Source organism: Schistocerca cancellata, chromosome 2, assembly GCF_023864275.1.
Source record: "Schistocerca cancellata isolate TAMUIC-IGC-003103 chromosome 2, iqSchCanc2.1, whole genome shotgun sequence".
NCBI classification, from domain to species: Eukaryota; Metazoa; Arthropoda; class Insecta; order Orthoptera; family Acrididae; genus Schistocerca; species Schistocerca cancellata.
Window position 1 is genome coordinate 334,562,199 of NC_064627.1, and position 24,505 is coordinate 334,586,703.

At 40.1% G+C, this 24,505-nt stretch overlaps 1 protein-coding gene across 1 annotated transcript in view; it reads right to left on the reverse strand.

Annotated features, from left to right (window-relative positions):
• The window catches only part of LOC126145541 (cytochrome P450 6j1-like), a 150,535-nt gene that overhangs the window by 22,891 nt on the left and 103,139 nt on the right, over positions 1–24,505 (reverse strand). The window contains exons 3-4 of the mRNA XM_049915565.1: positions 17,572–17,696; positions 5,209–5,613 (exon numbers count right to left, since the gene is read on the reverse strand). Of these exons, the coding sequence (XP_049771522.1) occupies positions 5,209–5,613; positions 17,572–17,696 (530 nt within the window). The remainder of the gene's footprint in view (positions 1–5,208; positions 5,614–17,571; positions 17,697–24,505) is intronic.

Here is a 24,505-nt window from a genome sequence, read left to right on the forward strand (position 1 = left end):
CTACAGCTGTTTGCTGGTGATGCTGTGGTACACAAAATTGGGTCATTGTTGAGTGACTGTGGGAGGATACAAGATATTTAGACAAAATTTCTAATTTGTGTGCTAAATGGCAGCTTGCTCTAAATGTTCCATACAGTGTTACATATAGAGACATTTCTTCTCCCCAATGACAGGAATGTTATAATCATAGACAAAATATCAAAATATCCAATAGAGAAAGAATGTGGATTCCTCAGCAACATATACAATACGTCCAAATGCAATAGGCCAACAATTAAAATACAAAAACCAAACAACATGAATTTTATCTTAGACAGAGGAAACAATCGTGTATAGGACAATTCTACAGATTATGTAACAAGCATAAGTTCACTACTAGCTTAAGTGAAATGAGTGTCAAGCTACTAACAAAACGAGTATCATCAGCATATTGTTCCCTCATGAACAATAATATGGCTTGTACTAAACGAGTTGGAAATTCTAACTGCATACACAGACTTGGCATATATATAAAAAACAAAGATGATGTGACTCACCAAATGAAAGCGCTGGCAGGCCGACAGACACACAAACGAACACAAACATACACACAAAATTCAAGCTTTCGCAACAAACTGTTGCCTCATCAGGAAAGAGGGAAGGAGAGGGAAAGACGGAAGGATGTGGGTTTTAAGGGAGAGGGTAAGGAGTCATTCCAGTCCCGGGAGCGGAAAGACTTACCTTAGGGGGAAAAAAGGATGGGTATACATTCGCGCACACACACACATATCCATCCACACATATACAGACACAAGCAGACATATTTAAAGACAAAGAGTTTGGGCAGAGATGTCAGTCGAGGCAGAAGTGCAGAGGCAAAGATATAAGTGAAATGCATGTCAAGCTACTAACAAAGTGAGTATCATCAGCATTTTGTTCCCTCATAAACAATAATATGGCTTGTACTAAATGAGTTGGAAATTCTAACTGCATAGACAGACTTGGCATATCTTACATATGCAAAATATACACTCCTGGAAATGGAAAAAAGAACACATTGACACCGGTGTGTCAGACCCACCATACTTGCTCCGGACACTGCGAGAGGGCTGTACAAGCAATGATCACATGCACGGCACAGCGGACACACCAGGAACCGCGGTGTTGGCCGTCGAATGGCGCTAGCTGCGCAGCATTTGTGCACTGCCGCCATCAGTGGCAGCCAGTTTGCCGTGGCATACGGAGCTCCATCGCAGTCTTTAACACTGGTAGCATGCCGCGACAGCGTGGACGTGAACCGTATGTGCAGTTGACGGACTTTGAGCGAGGGCGTATAGTGGGCATGCGGGAGGCCGGGTGGACATACCGCCGAATTGCTCAACACGTGGGGCGTGAGGTCTCCACAGTACATCGATGTTGTCGCCAGTGGTAGGTGGAAGGTGCACGTGCCCGTCGACCTGGGACCGGACCGCAGCGACGCACGGATGCAAGCCAAGACCGTAGGATCCTACGCAGTGCCGTAGGGGTCCGCACCTCCACTTCCCAGCAAATTAGGGACATTGTTGCTCCTGGGGTATCGGCGAGGACCATTCGCAACCGTCTCCATGAAGCTGGGCTACGGCCCCGCACACCATTAGGCCATCTTCCGCTCACGCCCCAACATCGTACAGCCCGCCTCCAGTGGTGTCGCGACAGGCGTGAATGGAGGGACGAATGGAGACGTGTCGTCTTCAGCGATGAGAGTCGCTTCTGCCTTGGTGCCAATGATGGTCGTATGCGTGTTTGGTGCCGTGCAGGTGAGCGCCACAATCAGAACTGCATACGACCAAGGCACACAGGGCCAACACCCGGCATCATGGTGTGGGGAGCAATCTCCTACACTGGCCGTACACCACTGGTGATCGTCGAGGGGACACTGAATAGTGCACGGTACATCCAAACCGTCATCGAACCCATCGTTCTACCATTCCTAGACCGGCAAGGGAACTTGATGTTCCAACAGGACAATGCACGTCCGCATGTATCCCGTGCCACCCAACGTGCTCTAGAAGGTCTAAGTCAACTACCCTGGCCAGCAAGATCTCCAGATCTGTCCCCCATTGAGCATGTTTGGGACTGGATGAAGCGTCGTCTCACGCAGTCTGCATGTCCAGCACGAACGCTGGTCCAACTGAGGCGCCAGGTGGAAATGGCATGGCAAGCCGTTCCACAGGACTACATCCAGCATCTCTACGATCGTCTCCATGGGAGAATAGCAGCCTGCATTGCTGCGAAAGGTGGATATACAATGTACTAGTGCCGACATTGTGCATGCTCTGTTGCCTGTGTCTATGTGCCTGTGGTTCTGTCAGTGTGATCATGTGATGTATCTGACCCCAGGAATGTGTCAATAAAGTTTCCCCTTCCTGGGACAATGAATTCACGGTGTTCTTATTTCAATTTCCAGGAGTGTATATGTATATAATAGAGGGAAACATTCCACGTGGGAATAAGGGAATCAAGTAACATGATCAAGGAGAAACAAAAACTTACTGATAGCAAGGGCAGTTTGCTTATACCCCTTAAATAATGTACCAACCATAAAGTAAATGATAATGCTGATAATACAAAGGAGGAAAAAGTGCAATACAAATAAACAAAAGAACACCTTTGTTTTCCACAATATACTTTCAAAGTATAATGCACATACTGGAAAATTGTTTCCTAAGATCAGTGAAAGATAATACTAATCTCCTTTCATCTTCCTGAGATCAATCCCTCCTTCATTAAGGAGCATTGCTGACACAGTTTTTCAAAGGGACCCATGGGAAGCCTGAAGAATGTAATGGTCCTTGGGTCAGATGAAAGTGTGGATGAAGTATGTGCAGTGTGCGTGGTGTATGCAGTGCTAGTGATGAGAAGGGAATGACAATTGAAACATTATTTATGACATTATCACTCAGTTGAAAGAAGGTATAAATGTATAAAAGACCATTATACACAACATATGAATCCTTTTCATACTAGATTGTAAGTAATTTGTTTGCATGAGTGGAACTGTGAATGTTTGATTATGTTTTTATTGTCATGTTAAACTGTGCAGTCCAACAGCATTGTAAAATGATCTGTAGATGAATAAACATCTTACTAATTTTTATGTGCCAATGGCAGTTGTTTCACTTCTGTTCATTTTTATCACAACCTCTCGGAGTTCATACATAGCTCACAATTACAATAAAATGATATAACTGCATTTAAAACAACAACTTCCAAATTATAGTTGCACAAAAATCAACAAAACCACAGTGTTATCAGTATTAATCAACAGAATTCACTTTCTGGAGAATCTATTTTTAATTTTGAAATTATGTAGGCTGTTCCAAATTTTCAACATGTTTTCAATTTTGTGCATATACAAAAATATTTGTGAAAACTTCAACACCCTGAAACAACACTCTAAATAAATACTAACTTGTAGGTCATGCAGCAAGGTAGGAAGATAGCAGAGAAATGGAATGTACTCAGCAGCTGAGTAGGCCAGTATTACACCAAGCCCATCCAGTGAAGAGCTGTCAAAATTAAATTGTGAAAGCCAGTGTTGACATAACTTTTTAGAATTCAAAGGTTGAAATGCCAGCATGTAGATGAGTCCTGAATGTGTAGAGATACTGAACTCTGGGAAATGGTTTGACAGCTGTCTTATAAAGGAATTGCTGCTGCTACAATGTTGTGTGTATGGAGCCAGTGGAAGGAAAAGAGGTTTACATTGTGACAAGTGGGTACTGGACCACACAATGTGACCAGACGGCTGCCTTCTTATTTGTATGACTATAACAAAGTGTACAGTTTATCACCCTTAGAGTTGGCTTCAAACCAGAGTATTGCAAATAGTGTAGAGCTACTGAAGCTGGAGCTGGATGCTTGAGTAATTTGACATTATCCTCTGAGGGATCGGCTGATGGCATGGGTACGATCTGATGAGCTCCCTCTGTCCTGAAGCCACCATTGTCTCAGACTGCAATAAACTCAGGAAACCCACACAGGAACACTGTGTGGCAAAAATGTTATGTTTTTGTATGCTACAGACTTCCACCTATTCTGCAAGGATGGATCACATATGGATTAAATAATTATAAGGTGACCTCAGTGTAGTAGCCAGCATTATTAGACAGCATAGTGAATGGATAGTACTTGTGGCAGTTTGGAATGTCAGCTGGTAGTATATGTGATATTGACTCCTGCTTATTGAGGACTGTCAGTACATCAGAAATATTCTACAGACTGAAGAATGCTTATACAGTTCCAGAATCCTACCCAGTTGTATACTGTCAAGTATGTCCTATTTAATCTGTGGTGTAACATTAATTTGAGTCACATTTACGGGGGTTGTAACTTATGTAGTGGCAACTATTTATTCACAACCGATACAAAAGAGTTACATGTTTGCACCTGTTACTGTCATTCAAAGTAGTCACCAGCATTGTGTAGAACCCATTGCCAGTGATGTGGAAGGCATAGTGAACCATTAGCAGAGACTGTTCTGTTGATGGTGTGAATGGAGCGGTAAGTTGTGGTGATTCTCATGTATGACTGTGATGGTGTTATCCTAACGCATTACATTCCTCCACAGCAGACTGTTAATGCACAGTAATACTGTTTGTTTATGGAGCATCACCTGTGGCCAGCTTTTCGAAAGAAACAGCGACACTTCCTGCGCAACCCACCCATCATTTTGCACGACATTGCATGTGCACATACAACGCAAGCTGTGGCAGCTCTTTTTGGTCGATGGGACTGGGAAGTACTGTACCATCCCCAGACTTACGTCCTTGTGACTTTGATTTAATTCTGAAGATGAAGGAACCATTTCATGGCATTCATTTCAGAACTGTTCCAGAGATTTGACAGGCGGTAGACAGCTCCATTCATACCATCAACAGAATGTAGCTCTTTTGTATTGGTTGTGAATAAATGGTTGCCACTATTTAAGTTCCAAACCTCGTATCATTCTTGGTGTTACAATTTACAGAAATGTTAGTGTAATTTTGTATTCTTTGCATTATGAGTGTGTTTCTATTGAGTGTTACATATTTCTACAGTTATTAAAATTACAAAGCATTCAGTGTCATGAAAACGGTTTCACAGATGTTAAAGAGGGCAGGAAGTATAAAGAACACAAGTCACTTATAAAATAAATTAACAGTTTGTAGAAGTCCAATATGACAGGTTTTTAGATCAAAGTCTACTTACTGGAATTCCTTGAGTAGCTTTCAGTTTGCTTCCTTCTCCTAGTTGGCTCATTCACATTAGAAACATGTCTCCTATTTTTTATTTGGATCAGAAGCTCCAGGAAGACATCTTGTGTTAAACCATGTTTTTCACGATTTGAAAAATTGTCTGCAATGGTTTTACCCAATTCTGATTCAAATCCTGTATCCCCATCATTGCTTTCAAAAGGCTTCATAATAAAAGGCATGACAAAAGTGGCAGCATGTTTTATTCCTTGGATGACCGAAGGTCTTCTGTTATCAAAAAGGTGAGAATTCAAAATGGATTGTGGAACATTCTGTGTATTACCATGGGCTCCAAATATACACTTGGAAAGTTTATGTGCTTTATGTTCTGTCAATGTTTCTTGCACCTTCACAGGCTTTCCTGAGATTTACAACATTAGGAATTAGTGCCAGTTTGGATATAAGAGAAACATGTACACATAAAATAGCAACAGTAGCAAGGAGAGAAAACATCACTGTCTATTTCTAAGCCCCTCTTTGCATGATGAAGTTGTGACATATTTAACAATCGTCTTTTTAATAACCAAGAATATCTGATGGACAAAAAATATGTTCATGAGAAAGTAGCAGTTTTTCACCTTGACATTCCATAACACAAAAATGACAACCTTTTTGATTTAATTTTTTACAGGGCACTCTCTCTTGGTCATGGACACATTCCTGGTGCATCCAACATTGAATAATTATATCACAACAGTAATTCCTCTGACATCAGTCCAGATTCAGCTGTGCACTTTTTCCCTGGAAGAATTTACTGATTGGGTTGTCTCTTGACCACCCACAGTTTGCCATTTCTCCTTTTTTAATATTATCACAGAGGTTTGAAAATGATCTATTTCAAAATTTACAAACTGCTGTTGCATTCAGATTCACTGACTTGCATATTCCAGGGTAAAAAAATATTATCTTGACTACAAATTCTGCATGAAAAATAGTGCAATCATATCCATAGCAAAAATTATTTAAGACATTATTGCATATGAACCATGACTTTGGAGCCCCAGAAAAAAATAACTGCATACCTTTCTGGACACATCTTGTGCACTAGTTACAGAAACAATAATGTTAGGTAATCTATAACTGTTAGGAAGCTGGCATCACTCTGTAACTACAGTTAACTTTTGACAACACTTATGATTGTTAATTTATTAATTGCTATTTAAATAATAAAATATTAATGTAACTGAATAGATAAAAAATCTTCTCACTAAGTGGCCACAGGATAACACACACTTAAAAAGGTTTAGTAAATTTGCAGCTTTTGGAGACAGTGGCTCCTTCTTCTGCTACAAGGGCTGAAGAGGAAGGAAGAGAGATGAAGAAAAAGGGCTGATGAGGTTTAGAAAAAGTGGAGAGTTTGGGAAAGAGAGCCTGAACCCTGGGTCAGGAGGGGACTTTCTGGATGGGATGAGAATGACTGCAGCAGATGAGATTTGAAAATGTGAGAACTTAGATATCTGAAAGCCTGGGAGCTTAGAGGTGGAAGATAGGGTAATATGCAAGATAGAGATTGTTGATGAAATATCATACTAGAGTTAATAAGAGCAGAAAGCTAAGTATATTGTATGTGTGACTGATGGGGTGGAGGGGGAATAGACAGGTTAGAAAATAAAAGGTATAGAAAATAAAAAGGGAGTGAACAAAGGAATAATTACTGAGAAAAAATGAAGACTGAATAAATTAACATAAATTAAGGCATGACTGGTGGTCAGAACCTAGGACATATAATGCCAGCTCCTACCTGCAGAGTTCTGAGAAGTTAGTGTCTGGGGGAAGAATCTAGAAGGCACAAGTGGTAAAACAGGCACTAAAGACATGACTGTCATGTTGTAGAGCATTCTCTACAATAGGATATTGTGTATTGCCAGAGTACACCATCTGCCTATGTCCAGTCATTCTGACTAATAAACTTGGTGGTAGCCATACCAATGTAAAAGGCCAAACAGTGTTCACATAACAACTGGTACACAACATGTGTCATTTCACAGGTGGCTCTCAGCTTGTGGTCTTGAGGTCGTGTTCTCATTTCCCAAGCACAGGGTCCCGGGTTCAATTCCCGGTGGGGTCAGGGATTTTAAACTGCCTTGAGATGACTGGGTGTTTGTGTTGTCCTCATCATTTCATCATCATTCATGAAAGTGGCAAGACTGGACTGAGCAAAGGTTGGGAATCTGTACAGGTGCTGATAACTGTGCAGTTGAGCGCCTCACAAACCAAACCAAACCAAACATCATCATCTCTCTTTGATAGTATATGTTTCGTCAGTTACAGGAATGATATAGGAGGTGGTACAAAGGTGTGTAAGGCAAGTCTTACAGTGGGGCCAGTGACAGGGGTAGGAGCAATAGGGTAGGGAAATGGGTGCAGAAGGAGCATACAATATGACCAGGACATTGTGGATACTGGGAGGGGGGGGGGGGGGGGTGGCAACAGAAAGCTATTGTAGGTGTGGTGGGCAGAATGGACTTCATTTCAGGACATGATTTTAGGAAGTCATAGCCTAGTCGAAGCAGCTGATTAGTACATTCAAGACCAGAATAATATGGTGTGACAAGAGAGTATTTCTAAGTTGTGATTCTTGAGTTTCTCCCAGCGTATTTGATAATCAAAATATCCACGGGTGTACTGTCAGTCTACAGTGTCCAACGGGCACAATATTTCGGCGATCATACATGTCGCCATCATCAGGTGAACTGATGGACTGAGCTCCTGTGAATGTGCCGGCATAGAGATCCGTACACTATGGCTGCTCAGGAAGAACTGGGTTTGGTCGCAGCGGCGGCCGATTTAAATACCCTCCGCCCGCGGCGCGCTCACTCTGCCATCCGCGCCCCGTGCCACGGTCGCGCGTTGGAACAGATTGCGACGGCATCTGAGGTGACGTCAGTGTGATGGCTCTGTCCGCCGTAGTCGTCACAACTATACGTTTGCTCGATTTACTCTTGATTAACCCAATTGCTGGTTCCCAAGCCTTGCTAAGATTATAGCCACAGTCACGGTTTATGAGGTCATCATTGGTGCAAATTTTGATGGCCTCTCTAACAACGCTGTCCCAGTATCTCAATGTCTGTACCAGGATCCTCGTGCGTTCATACTCCATAGTGTGATTTTCCGACGAACAATGTTCAGCGACCACCGACTTGCTCGGATACATCAGTCGAGTGTGCCTCTGGTGTTCATGGCATTGATCCATGACGGTACGCATCATCTGACCAATATACGACAAACTTCTGACTAATCAATTCTAGAAGTTAGTCAGAAGTTTGACGAGAAGACCACTGAACTTTTTAGGCATGTCTTGACTTCCACGTATTTTCTTTTTAATTGAGAATACTATGAACAAACGGAGGGAGTCGCCATGGGTAGCCACTCTCACCGGTGGTAGCGAATTTGTACATGGAGGACTTCGAGGAGGAAGCCCTGTCGTCATCCAAATGGAAACCTACTTGCTTTTTCTGTTACGTGGACGACACGTTCGTCATCTGGCCACATTGTATGGATAAACTCCTTGACTTCCTTACACATCTAAACTCCACACACCCCAACATCAATTTCACTATGGAGACTGAAACAGAGGGTAAATCACCTTTCCTTGAAGTCTTGGTCAAGAGAAGGGCTGACGGCACCCTAGGTCATGGGGTGTATCGGAAGACATTGCACACTGATCTGTATTTGCACGCAGACAGCTGCCACCACCCTTCACAGAGGAATGGGGTACTTAAAACTCTAATACATAGGGCACGCACTATCTCTGATGCAGAGAGTCTACCCCAGGAATTGGAACATCTGAGAACTGTATTTCGAAAAAATGGGTACTCAGAGTGACAGATTCAACGTGCTCTCCGCCAAACCACTACAGCACAACCTGTGGAGATGGATGAAATCACGAGGGAGGAGGTAGGCACTGCGTTTATTCCATATACAGGTGCACTCTCAGGGAAAATCGCCTGCATTTTGAAGAAACACCAGGTCAGAACTGTGTTTTGTCCTCCGAATAAAGCTTGTGCACTGGTGGGGAGCGCCAAAGATGACCTCGGTTTGAGGAAGGCTGGCGTGTACCAGATTCCGTGTCAATGTGGCAAGTCGTATATTGGTCAGACGATGCGTACCATCGAGGATCGATGCTGTGAACACCAGAGGCACACTCGGCGGTCACTGAACATTGTTTGTTGGAAAATCATGCTATGGAGTATGAACGCACAAGGATCCTGGTACAGATGTCAAGATACTGGGACAGCGTTGTTAGAGAGGCCATCGAAATTTGCGCCAATGATGACCTCATAAACCGTGACTGTGGCTATAATCGTAGCAAGGCTTGGGAACCAGCGATTGGGTTAATCAAGAATAAATCGAGCAAATGTATAGTTGTGACGACCATGGCGAAGAGAGCCATCACACCGACGTCACCTCAGACGCTGTCACAATCTGTTCCACCGCGCGACCGTGGCGCGGGGCTTGGACGGCGGAGTGAGCGCGCCGCGGGCAGAGGGTATTTAAATCGGCCGCTGCTGCAACCGAACCCAGTTCCTCCTGAGCAGCCATAGCGTACGGATCTCCATGCCGGCACGTTCACAGTAGCTCAGTCCGTCAGTTCACCTGATGATGGCGACATGTATGATCGCCGAAATATTGTGCCCATTGAACACTGTAGATGGGCAGTACACCTGTGGATATTTTGATTACTCCTAAGTTATTTAATGGAGGGATCAGCAGTATCAGGATTGGATGTGGTGGCCCATGAAATCTGCTACTGAACTAGCCTGGTGGGGTAGTTACTTCCAGTGAAGGCTGAGATGAGAATGTTGGTGTATTGCTGTAATGAGTCTACATCTAAACAAATATGTTTCCCTCAAATGTCAAGGCTGTATGAAACGGAATGCTTCAAATGGCAGGGATGGCATCTGTCAAAATGCAAGTATGTTGTTTGTTAGTAGGTGCATACTGAGTAGAAGAGAAAGTGTTCTGACTCCTCTAATTGACCACTTCCACTGTGAGATGTCAGTTGCTCCACTTGTGACCCAAGGAAGCACAACTTTTGCAGCAATTGCAACACATGAAGCACTATTCACAAACAGGATGTTATGCAATGAAATGAAAAACAAGTGGATTTAATTAACATACCTCAGTGAACAGTGATGCCAGATAGTTTAAATTAGTTTTCAAGCATACTTTGACATTTTTTGAGGACTTTGTGTAATGAGTAATCAGTTTAATTTCTTGTAGCTTATTTTTCCCTCAAGAATATTGTGCTTTTGGCTACTGAGCTACTGAACAATGTAGAGCTGATATACGTTCTTTAATTGAAGTGGTGCCGGATGCAACTGAGTTCAAGTTAAATTGTGGCAAACTTTCACTTTTCTTGAATTCAGGGCAATTACCCTTGTGATCAGTTTGTCGATAAAGTTATAAATGATACACTTGTCATTAAGATGGACATTTATTTTATCACAAAAATTATTTCTTACACACTTTATTACATGAATGGTGTCTGAAAACATCCACGTTCTTCTGATTTTGTCAGGTGGATCTGTTATAGAACATGTTATTTTTTTATGCCACCAATTTATAGACACCACCAAACTTTTTTATTTGGTTGATTGTCATCAGAAGTGAATGCAATAATTCTTGTTCTGGCTTGCCCAAGTTGGATAATCACTTGAATCAGTGTCTGTGACACAATGTCACCTGAAGTAGTGTTGTGACTTACATACACTGCAAAAGTTGAATCGTGCTGTGGAGCAGAAGAGCAAGATTTGAAAGCTTACTCTTACAATTGTCTGTAGAATATTTCCCTAAATTAACGAAATCATCAACTATCAGCCAGCTATAACTAAACTGCAGTTTTTCTTGGACCTTATTTTCATGAAAAATCGGCATGACTATGCATTTATTTTGATTTTGTAATAATTCCTAGTTGCTTCCACTGAATGCGTATTAATTATGTATGTCTCTTTGAAACAGTTCAATAAATTTCTGAGTTGTTTGCTAAGAAAGTGGCAACAGTCCATGCTACAAACAATATCTACATCCTTTTGGCTACTTAGTTTTTAAAAGTAGGGTGTCAAAAGTAAACATGTTATCATACTGCAGACTTCTTTACTTATCATTACCATTTCCTTCATATTGTGCCAACATTAATCACAGTGAGATCAGCAGTCCCAGTAGATTAGGGAAGGATGGGGAAGGAAGTCAGCTGTGCCCTTTCAAAGGAACCATCCTGGCATTTGCTTAAAGCAATTTGGGGAAATCACGGAAAACCTAAATCAGGATGGCCCGACGTGGGTTTGAACCGTTGTCCTCTCGAATGCGAGTCTAGGGTGCCAACCACATGTGCCATCTCACTCGGTGTCAACTTTGATTCTTACTGAGTTTAGAATGATATAGATTGTAGAAGGCCTCATACAGTCATCTTATGTTTTTAATCTGTGAGCTGCTTTTGCATTAGATTTATTTTGGCAATCTCTGTTCTCAGTTTATTACATAATCACACAATTTCCAGTTTCTTACAGTTCTGTGTTGTTTTTGCTGAAACTTCTGCTGCGTCTGGCATTGATTCATTCTGTATATTTTCCCCCACTGAAGAAACAGTGGCACAGATCACAACTTTTTCTGGTTTACAATATCCTGGGCTTTATGCAAGTGTTTTACTGGTAAATTTTCTTTTGTGTAATATTTTAAATAGATGTGACAGTAAACAAGGAAGCTGGGGACAACTCTGACTTTTAGAGACTCGCTTTTTGTCCTGGAATTTCAACTTGTTTGAGGCTGATGATAAACATTTCCATTTTTGTACAAAGTTCTTTGAAGAAACCTGAACCACACACTAATCAATTTGGAGTCAGATCTCTGTATTTTGGAAGAACAGCTTTCAGTGATTTTAAAAATTCTATTCCATCTTTTAGATATCTGAAACATATGTGCCTTTACTTTCTCTGTAACTGGATCTGTACACTGGAACTAACATGTGAACTTTTTCCCCCCTCTTCTTCTCATTTAAATGTGAAACCCATCTCACACTTTTCTTGCATGACATACTGAAAACTTTGGATCAATGAAGCTAGGTAGACGCTGTGTCTGTTGATTTCTGAAAAGCATTTGACTCAGTACTGCACCTGTGCTTATTGTCAAAATACAATTATATGGGGTATCAATTGAAATTTGTGACTGGATTGAGAAATTTTTGGTAGAGAGGACACAGAATTTTATCTTGGATGGAGAATCGTCATCAGATGTAGAAGTAACTTTAGTTGTGTTAGGACCCTTGCTGTTCATGTTTTATATTGATGACCTTGAGGCAATATTAATAGTAAAATCAGGCCTTTTGTAGTTATCTACAATGAAGTACTATCTGAGAGAAGCTGCATAAATGTTCAGTCAGTTTTTGATAAGATTTCAACGTGATGCAGAGATTGGCAACTTGCTCTAAATGTTCAGATATGTAAAATTTTGCACTTTACAAAACAAAAAAAGATATACTATCCTATGGCTATAATATCAATGAGTCGCTGTTGGAATTGGCCAACTCATACAAATACCTGGGTGTATTGCTATGTAGGGATACGAAATGGAATGACAGCACAGGCTCAGTCATGGGTAAAGTAGGTGGTAGTCTTCAGTTTATTGGTAGAATACGGGGGAAGTGCAACCAGTCTACAAAAGAGATTGCTTACAAATCACTTGTGTGACTGGTTCTACAATATTGCTCAAGTCTGTGGGACCAGTGCCAGATAGGACTAAAAGGGTTATTGAATTTATACTGAGAAGGGCAGCATGAATGGTCACAGGTTTGCTTAATCTGTGGGAGAGTCTCACAGAGATGCTGAAAGAACTGCAATGGAAGACTTTTGAAGGCAGACATAACCTATCCTGAGACAGTCTATTAACAAAGTCTCAGGAACCATCTTTAAATGATTACCCTAGGGATATACTAAAACACCCTACATATTGCTGGCATAGGGTTCGTGAGAATAAGATTAGAATAATTACTGCATGCACAAAGGCATTCGAAAATTCTTCCTGCGCTTCTTACTTGAATGGAACAGGGAGAAACCCTAATAACTAGTACAGTGGGACATACCCTCAGCCATGCACCTCACAATGTTTTGCAAAGTGTAGTTGTAGATATAAATATGAGTAAATAGAATGTGAGTAAACAGAAGTTATAACAAAGACTGCAGCTCTTCACATTTCAACACAGCACTGCAAGCAAATGCACAAAATAAGCACACAAAGTACACAGTCATATAGAAATGCACCAAGACAAGACTCAAGACACAATGCTGCTTGCAGTGCATGGCACACCATCTGTCCTATGCTACCTGTGTTAATGCGTGGGCAGTCAGCACACTTCCTCTTCTGCTTTGTGTGGTAAGTGTAATGTGAACAGAAGTGTGTAGCTGGCTCTCAGTGGGAATGAGGTCAACATCAAGGCAAGTAGCATTGAGTTCAGAATAGGACCATCTGAAATTTAAGTGGGAGAATTATTTAGAGTTTCAAAAAATTTTAGTAGGTTAGCCTCACCGTGAGCCCCTATGACAAAGTTGTCATCATTGTACCTAAACTGGATTAGGGGCTGAAAGCTTATAGATCCCAGGAAAGCCACCTCCAAGCAACCCATGAAAATGTTGGCATAGGAAGGAGTTATCCTGGTTCCCATGACTGTATGCTGATCTGTTTGTATGTATGCCACTTAAAGATAAAGTAGCTACTGGTAAGTGTTAAGTTGATTAAGGCGAGAAGGAAGAATGTTGTAAGTTTGGAATCAGATGAGCACTAGCTGAGCTAACACTCAGCAGCAGACAGACCATGTACATGGGGGAGGTTGATATAGAGGGAGGTGGCATCAATGGTGACAAGTAAGTTGTGTGATGGGAGTGGGATGGGCACATATTTCAGATGGTCTAGGAAATGGTTGCTGTCTTTAATAAAGAATAAGTCTTTGTATTGTAGGTTGCAAGTGTTAAGCAGATGCTTTGAAACCAGCAACTATGGGACAGCCAGGGTTATTTGGTTTGTATATCTTAGGAAGAAGTTAAAAGTGGGGGTGTGTGGTTTGGGTGGGGTAAGAAGTTCTGTGGATTGAGGTGTTAGTCCTTGTGAATGTTCTGAGTTTTTAAGGAGGGAGTGTAGATCAGCTGGAATCACAAGGATGGGATCTTGTTGGCAGATGCTGTATGTAGAGGTGTCAGACAGCTCATGTAGACTCTCGTTTACACACTCCCATTGGTCAAATACCACAGTGGTAGATCTCTTGTCCACTAGAAAGGTGCTGATAGACACATGTTTTTATGGAACAAAGAGCCTGCAGTTCTGCAGAGGACAGGTAAGGGTCATGTTGTAGGGACCTGAGAAAGGGTTGTGAAGCAATGCTGGATATTAGGAATTCTTGCAAGGCTTTGAGAGATGATTTTGAGATAGTGATGGTGGATCAAATTTGGATCACGATCAGAACTTTCAAGACCTGGTTCAATGTCTGATTTGCTGTTGGTAACGTTTTGGGATTTGGTTTCAAAATGATATTTCCAGGTGACAATATGTGTGAAGGAAAGTAGGTTCTTCATCAAAGCAACATGGTTAAATGCAGGTTTAGGGCCGAAAGTGAGACCCTTGGATAATACAGATAATTCGGGAGGGGATAGTGCTTTAGATTAGAGGTTGAGAACACTACACTGATGAGGCTGTTTCTTGTGATCATGAGTTGTCATTGCTCTGTGAGGTAGTGGTATAGGGTGGAAGGTTGGCCAAGCTTGGTCTTTAGGAGAGGAGTGGTACTTAATGGTGTGGCTGTCTTGTAAGCTGGAGAGGGTTGGGAAGGGGAAACACCACTGTTGAGGTAGTTCATCAGAAGTTGGGATAGCTTTTTAAGGTGAAGTCTGGCTGGTTGTTGCAGTTTGATGGTGCCTTCACAGATGATACCATCAAAAGAAATGTGAGTGATACATAACTGCAGGATTTTGTAGAAGGAGAGAAGTGTAGTGGAGTGTAAATTAGCAGATGAGGCATATAGGTCACAGTTTAGCTGGGTAAGTGCAGGAGACTGCTATATTTGAAACAGTAAGAGGGGCTGGTATAGAGTAGGATTACATACAGAAACAGAGACATTCAATGTTAGGCCTTTGAAGGTAACTCCCAGTGATAAACATGTTTTCTAAAGGACTGAATATAACATGTGATGGGATTCATCAAACTAAGAGAGGAGAGGGTTTGGAGTGTTAGAGATGGTGAGAGCAGCAAAAATGAAGCAGAAGGGAGAAAAAGGAGAGGAAAAAGGAAGACAAGCAAGGAAAAATATCCGAAAAATGTAAAAAAAAGATGTATGAAAATAATGAAAAAAGACTACTTTGACTTACTAAAATCATGCCCTAAAGTGAGTTCCATTCTGCCTGACATTTTGCCCACCACACATAGAATAGATTTCTGTTGCCCCCTCCACCAACCCCACCTCTTCTGCACCCAGTTCCCTACCCTATGGTTCCTATCCTTGTGACTATCTCCACTGTAAGACGTGCCTCATGAACCCTTCTACTATCACCTATACAGTCCTGTAACAGGCAAAACATACACTATCAAAGGGAGAGCCATCTGTGAAATGACACATGTTGTGTACCAGTTGTTATGTAAACAGCGTTCAGCCTTTTACATTTGTATGGCTACCATCAAGTTATCAGTCACAATGAATGGACATAGACAGAGTGGTACACTGGCAACACACAATATCCTGTTGGAGAGCATGCTTTACAACATGACAGTCATGACCTTGGTGCCTTTTTTTACCACACATACCATTTGGATTCTTCCCCCAGACACTAGCTTCTCATAACTCTGCAGGTGAGAACTGATATTACATGTCCTAGGTTCTCGCTACCCACCTGGCCTTAATTTATGTTAATTTCGTCAGTCTCTCCATTTCTTCTCTGTAATTATTCTTTTCTTCATTTGCTTTTCATTTTCTGTTATTTTCTAATCTGTCTATTCCCCCCTCCCCTCCCCCCACTCATAACACACTTAGCTTTCCACTCTTATTAACTCTTATACAGTGCTTTGTTAGTACACTGTCTAAGCTCTCAGGTTTCCAAATCTAAAATCTAGTCAGCAATCAGTCTTTTCTCCTCATTCCAGCCAGTAAGTTTCACATGACTGGAGTTCAGGGCAACTTTTCCCAGCTTTCCATATTTCCTAAACCTCATCAGTCCATTTCTTCATCCCTCTTTCTTCCCCTTCAACCCTTCTGGCAGAAGAAGGTGCCTGTGACACTGGAAGCTATCCAGTTTCATTAACATTTGTATGTGTATGTTCTCCTGCTGCCACCTGGTTAATAAATTTCGTATCTATCTAGTTACTTTATACTTCCGAAAATGAATATTCATTATTTTTGCTGATATATTAATTATCTATAAAGATGCACTTTTCCTGAATTAAATGAAACAATAAACAATAATGAACCTTGTTTTTTAAAAATTATGTTTAATCTCTAGTTTTCAGAATTTATTAATCAATAAATAATAATATGGCAATATTATTTCCTGTCCAGGGTTGGGGCAGTTTTACTTTCCTTAACAATTTTACTTTCTTTAACCCAATAGCTGGTCAAACATGAGTGGATTTTTGCAACAGGCCAATTCCCACAAACAAGGTATTTCACTGTACAATTGTAGCTTTTCATTGTGATAATTGGTCCATTCCTTCGCTACACTTGTAGCAACTAACATTTACTATCACCTGAAAACTCATGGACTTTCTTATTTTGCCTGTCACACTGATCCATATATGTGTGTCCACCTGACATGGAGGGATCACCAGTTCCAAGAAGTGTGAGTTAAATCCCACATGTGTGGCTAGTGGGTTTTGCAGAATCCACCAGAGAAATATCCGTGCCCTTGCTAGAATCTGGTAATGTTTGATTAACTAATGAAGGAATAAATTCTGAAGGCTAGAGATTTAAACATATTTTAAATTTTCATGCTTGTCAGTCCTGCTCTAGTAGTTTTGACTGCTTGTAAGATGATGCATCTCATCTGTCATGAAAATTATATGTATTAATTTTTACATTACATTTTGATTAAATAATTCATGATCTACTCCTTTATATTATAAGGAAGATTTTTATGTGTGGGTCCATAGTTGTTAAAGTAATTGTTCTTGGAAATAACAGTTTCCACAGTTAAAGGCAAATGTGTGTTTGAGAATGGTGCTGTGATCCTGAAACTAGCTGTGAGCAAATAAATACATAAATAAACATGTGTAGCTGTGTAACTGTTATTTCCAGCAAAAAACTGAAAGATTAGTTTACTGTTTAGCTACTATCAAAGGTTTTTAATACCTGCTAAAACACTTGTCTCAAATGAAGACACAAAATCTATGGCAATTTCATTTAGGAGATGATACATTTGTTTCATTTCATCAACTGTAAATGTGGGTATTAATCTGCTTCTTGTTACTCTCCAACTGAAAATTACAGAAAACATGCAGTAAGCAAACTTATAATATAATGAGTTGATTTACTCTATAGTTAGGCTGAGCAAATTTACAAAAGTGTAGGTCTTCATCCTGTCAAGAGTAATTGTAACTTTACTAAAATTGTAATATCAACAAAAGAGTCCTGGTTTTGATTGATAAAAATATATTTATAGTGGAGTGGCTACGTCTACACAACCACTGCATGAAGGCAACTCATTTGATACAGAACAAAATGCTGTGTTGTTTGGAAAACTATATAGTATTTCAATCAAATTAAAAGTTGTGTGTTTGTCAGATAATTAGAATGTTAAAGGATTTGTGTGTCTCAATGGTCCACAGAGCTATGTTGGTTGGAGCTATGCTCATGGTTGTATCATCCATGCCAGTCTTGTCACTAGGAGAGTAACCAGACAAAGAGTAGTCCTCTCTAAGGGGCTCCCTTCTTGGGAGTATATGGGCAGCAACCACATGGACCCTTATATTTCCTATCAGTCTCTTTTGGCCTACTGTAGCTTTCTTGACCCTGATAGTATTAGTATGCGAGGTCTGAGGGTGCCTTTCATTTTCATTCACTAATCTTATCTTCAGGGATATCTTTCCTCAGTAGAGGAAATCCCACCGGAATCCATAATGGTGGAAGGCAGCAGCTTAGTGGTGGAGAGCAGCAGCTTTGCTATTAGTGTACATTGGTGCCAGTCAAGATATTAGCTGGTCTGGTGTTGTGACATACATTTCGGAGTACAGCCATAGTGTCCTAAGTTGTCTCAATACTATGTGAGGAAGACAGTGGGAAACCAATTCATACTTATTCCTCAGAAAAAAAGAACTTTAGTGTGTCTGGAAAATTTAAAGCCAAGGCCCACAATTCCCATCAGCATTCTAATGGGCAAGGGATGCTAAGAACCTCAGGGCCAGTCACGAGAAGAATAGCAGCTAGAAATGTCCACAGCTTCTTTAAAAGTGGGAAGATTCACAGTGCCATCAGAGAGTTGGAAAGACTGAAAGTTGACATCCTTGGATCAGTTAGATGTAATGGTATAATTTGGGAAAATGTAACATTAATGGCTTTTGAGTGTATAATGCAGGCAACAATCATCCATACCATTTCAATGGGGAAGGGTTCATAGTACACTCTTTTATCAAAGCAGCTGTCAAGAAATTTGTACCTGTGTTTGATAGGATCATTTTCTTACAAAAAGAATTATTCAGTGCAAAACCCATTATGCTGTGTTTCATCCAGGTATATGCCCCAAATTGTGATGTACCATATGATAACATCCAAACTTTTACAACCAAGCCAAGACAGCCTTGTCTTTCAGCAAATCAACTGAGATTACCATGCTGATGGGCGATTTCAGTGTCAAGGTAAGCCATGGATGGCACCCTGATATAGTAGGTAATTTTGCTTTAGGGACTGGCAGTGATCGAGGTGATAAGCTGGTCCATTTATGCCAGTACAACAAGTTCAAAACAGTGAACACTCATTTTAGTTGTTTCCATGTTGGCTCTACACAAAACCTCAAACATTGACAAAAATGTCAAGAATCAATACATCCTCATCAACAAATGATTCCAAAGTTCCATAAGAAGTTTGAAAACATATCCTGGTGCCAATATTAACTCTGAGCACAACCTTTTGCTAACCACAAGGGATACAAAGATGAAAAAATGTACCCCAGCACAACAAAGCAGTTGAACTGTGAGCTATAAGTCCCAAGTTCCAATACTGAGACTGGATTACATCCAGCCAAACATAAATATAAACAATGTCAAAGACACTTGAAACCAAGCCACATCTACAGTGAATGAAATGAACCAAGAAAAACTAAAGGACACAGAAAGGAAGAAAAACAAGACTTGGATGACAAATGGGGACCTACAACTGATTGTTCATGGAAGTGCCTTCAACAATGAAGACTCGGTAACACACAGAGAATTGCAGAAAATAATATGGAAGGAAATACATAACACAAAGGTACCTCTTTCAAGTGCTTGAAGTTAAATAGAAAAACTGAATGCACAGTACGACTCATTTACAAGTACAAGAAAGTATGGTAAGCAGGAAGAATTTGAAACAGCAGAGGAAATGGGTTCCTTATAAAGAAAGGTGGCAGCGTCGTCCTTTGTACTGGAGAGAAACTGGATGAGTGGAATTAATACTTTGAAAATCATTTCAGGGACAACAGAAGTGTTGATCTTGGTGTCTGGGAGAGTGATGATTTGGATATCACAAGAGCAGAAGTAGAGCATGCATGACATAACAATATCAAAGAATGGGAGGGCTTCAGGTCCTGACAAAACCCACACTGAAGTACTAAAGCTACTCATGGATAAGTAGTTAAGTTGATTGCTAGTCGGTCTGTTCAAAAGTATCTGTTGAAGCAGACTCATACTATATGACTAGCTCAAATCAATGTTTGCACCACCTCCAAAAAAAGTCCACTCCAGAGTGCTTCAGTGACTATAGAATGGTCAGTTTAGTGAGTCATATCCTCAAGTTATTCATTAAAATAGTGCATTTGACAATGTACTGTAAAAATGAGGAGAACATTGGAGACTCTAAGTCAGATTCAGGATTGGTTTTGGGACTTGGGAAGCATTACTCAGTCTTCACATATTGATTCAGTGATATCACAATGCTTAGGGCTACATTAGCACTTATGTTTGTTTCTCAATTAGAAGGAGCTTTTGAAATTATTCAGTTTGTCAAACTGATGCACACCTTAAGTGAACCATAGCTGGATGGTTATGAAATCTGATTGAGTGGAAATCTCTATTGGAAACAAAGTGTTGGTTTGCATGTCATTTTTCAACTCTCAGTAGTACTGATTCTGAAAGGAGTTCACCAGAGCTGCATTCTCTCCCCATTTCTTTTCAACATCTGTTCTGAAAAGATTTTCCATGATTCTCTTGATGGAATGTATCAAGGAGTGGTGGTTCATGGAATTATCATCAACAATATCAGAGATGCTGATGACACTATCTTACTTGCAACCAGTTTAGAAGAACTGCAAAACACTGATACCGAAGAGAGAAATCTCATGGAGCTACATTTAAATATTAAGAAGACAAAACAGATGGTTGTCAGCAGAAACTGAGATGAAATTCAGGGAACTTTTACACTCACTAATGACAAGATCAAAATGTTTGTATCATATAAATACCTGAGGTATCTAATCAATAATAACTAGGACTTTTCTCAATGTGAAGGAAGTTCTGACTAGTCATGACATAAATATTACTTATTGATGCTAAATGTTCAGCATCCTACACCATGGAGTTGAATCACTGACGCGTACTGCGGTATAGGTTAAGAAACTAGAGGCATTTGAAATGTGGACATGTCAAAGATATTAAATACACCATGGACAGATAAAGTCACAAATGTGGCACTACTGTGGCATACAAACAAAGATTTAGAAATTCTCAATACTATCAAGAAAAGAAACCTTGCAAACTTTGGCTACATAATGTGCAACAACAAATGCAGCCTGTTGCAACTAATACTTCAAGAAAAGATTGCTGAAAGACTTGGTTTGGGACCTACTGATTAAGGAACTTAAGTAAATGGTTTGGACTGATCACATAATCAGTGTTCAGAAAAGCCATGGACAAACAACAGCCGGCCACTGTGGCCGAGCAGTTCTAGGTGCTTTAGTCCAGAACCATGCTGCTGCTATGGTCACAGGTTCGAATCCTGCCTTGGGCATGGCTGTGTGTGATGTCCTTTGATTAGTTAGGTTTAGGTAGTTCTAAGTCTAGGCGACTGTTGACCATCTGTTAAGTCCCATAGTGCTTAGAGCCATTTGAACCATTTTTGACAAACAAAAGGTCATGCTATTGATCACCAGTGTTGAAGAATGAGGCACTTAAAGAAGAAGAAATGGACAGAGGCTGCAGCAAAGAGATGGTAATCCTCATTGTCAATGTGAAAATTAACATGGAAGATGAGCATCATTCTCTATTTTAGTAACACATAACTATTATTTTTATCAAGTTTGTGATCAACTGTGTCATTTATTTCATAGAAGTAACACAGAAAATTATAAACTATAGGTTTTCCTGTGGCAGTGATAGCTGGTAACATTACAAGGGTAAGCTTATTTATAAGCTTAAATAATTAGTACTGGAGCTTAATGTGGCTAGCTAATACAGTCATTTAATTTCAGTTAACAAATTTATCAATTGCTTGTTTGTTATTACAAAAGCACACATATAATTCACAAAATACAACATACATACTCATAATTTAAAAAGTTGAATAAAAATGAAGATCCTCTTATTCTTCGCTACTACACTATTTCTTTGTTGTCTGATATTCACTGCTTGTTATGGTACCACCAGGACAACACTTGAGGCAAAAAGGAGACTGCTGCTACATTGTCTGCTTGGAGTCAAAAATCAAGCCAGACTGGGCCAGAGACATCACATTGGCTGTCACAAGTGAAGGGAAGATGAGGACTGGGATAACTAAACATCCCCTCCTAGCCACCAGTTTCATTGCTTCCTAGTACAACTGTCTTATTTGGATTAGAATACAAGTGCTTCTTGGTGTAATATTTATATAGTATCTCCATAGCCATGGCCATGAATTTAACTTGAATACAAATGTCATTATGAAACTAATACGCCTATATTTTTGTGTTAGCTTTGAGTGTCTGAGCCAGGTTGTGTTGTTGTACTACTAATTTTTGAATTTTGCCAATAATATCCTGTAGGTTTCATTTTCCTCTGAGAGATAGTAGCATCAGGGAAAGATTCCAAAAATGGTGTCTGATTTCAAGCTACATGTAAAATAGAGATCTGTCACAGAATCCCTCACTTCTCAAGAAATTACAAGCATTGAAATCCATTGACACTTGTTAAAAGTATATGGAGATGATACACTTGATGTGAGTAATGTGACATGGTGGGTAGAGTGTTTCAGTAGTGAAGAAAAGGGTGTGCAACCATGCTAATCTGCTGTCCCTCATAATAAACAGTATCTCAATCAACTCATCCGTTGCCACTGGACTATGACCAAGGAATTGTGTACAGCTGAATATCAGCTGTAATGGCTTAGACAAGATGCTCACAACCATGCTAACTGCACATTGTGTGCAATACGATCCCACAAACACTTATACAAGACCAAAAATTTCATCAAATGGAAATCTGTCTGAACCTCGTGGACCAATGCAAGGCTTAAAGTGACAATTTTCTGAATACCATCATCAGCAGAGTGTCACGACAATGATCTGGAACCCAAAAAACATCCAATGTGTAGCAATGTGCAAATTGTTTGACAAAGAATAAGTTAAAGGCACAGCTATCTGCAAGTGAAGTGATGTATACAGTACTCTGGTGTACTCTGAAATAGCAGGGTGTCGTTTTTTTATGTCTTGTAGCCTAAAACAACTGTCAGTTCAAATGCTGCAAGATTAAACTGACTGGTCTAAAGACCCCAATTTCCATATCCTGGCTCTTGAAGGAGACAAACATCTGCTTACCACTTGACAACTCCAGGCCCTTCAACAGTTTTACAACCTTGGAACTAATTGCCAAATTTGGATGGACTGTCTTACCACACCCACCTTACAGTTCTTATCCAGTACCTTACTCTTTGAACCTGTGAAAGATGGATTATGTGGCCAACTCTCCTGGATGCAGATATCTGTCATCAAAGCATAGCACAGTAGCTCACCTCAGATATTTCAGGTTTTTATGAGTGTGGCGTACAGGCTCTTGGCAACATGCATGCAAATGATGGTGACTATGTGAAAAAAATGACAATATGTTGCTAAAATGCGGTGTAGCAATATGTATTGATGATTAGGAAATTGTAAGATTCTTCTAAATGGTTCCATACCCTACAGAATGCATTCCCACACTGAAAAATTGTGATCTGTCATCTTTGTGCCTGCCAGTTGGAGGCCTAGTACTTTTTGTAGGTAATTTAAATTACATACCAACCAGTAAATAAATAAAGTCATTTCCCATCTGCTGACTGCTAAGAAATTTCAGTAACCTTAAAAAAAACAATAGTTAACTTCTGTATGAGGTTCAGCTCCATACTTCTGATAATTTTGGAGTTATTCAAAATTATCTACTACCTACATTATAAAACTTCCCATTGAAAGCACCATCCTAACACATTAATATATTTTTCTAAATAGTTAAAGGATAACTTAAACTAAACACTTTGTTGCTAAATACTTAATTAATAGTATTTTTTGCTCAACAGTATAAATTAGTTAATGACTGATTGCGAGTTTTCAAATTGTAATTAATGTTTTCAGTTCTTGGTCATTATTATTTTCATATTTTCATTTATTTTGTTATCAGAGTAAGGGAGGGGGTAAATTCAGCATGTATGTGATGTATGAATCTCAAAATCTGTTAATAATTAAAGACGACTGAGGGTGTGAGGAATATGCAGTGAGTCACATGGACTTGAGAAGTTTCTGTCTGGTGCCCACCTCTTAATCTCAGAATAGCACCTGCTTGGAACATTCTTAATCATTTGATGGATGTATTCCCATATCTGCCTTCTCCTACAGTTTTTACCCTCTGTAGCTTCCTCAACTACCATGAAAGTTGTACATTGAAGTTGTAACACATGTCCTATCACCCTGTTCCTTCTACTTGTCAGTGTTCTCCATATGTTGCTTTCCTTGCTGATTCTGTTTAGAGTCTCCTCATTTCCTATCAGTCCATCCAATTTCCAAATGCTTCAGTTGTCTTCTTTTCTGTTTTCTCATAGTTCATGATTAACTTCCATACAATGCTGCACTCCAAATAGACATTCCTAGAAATTT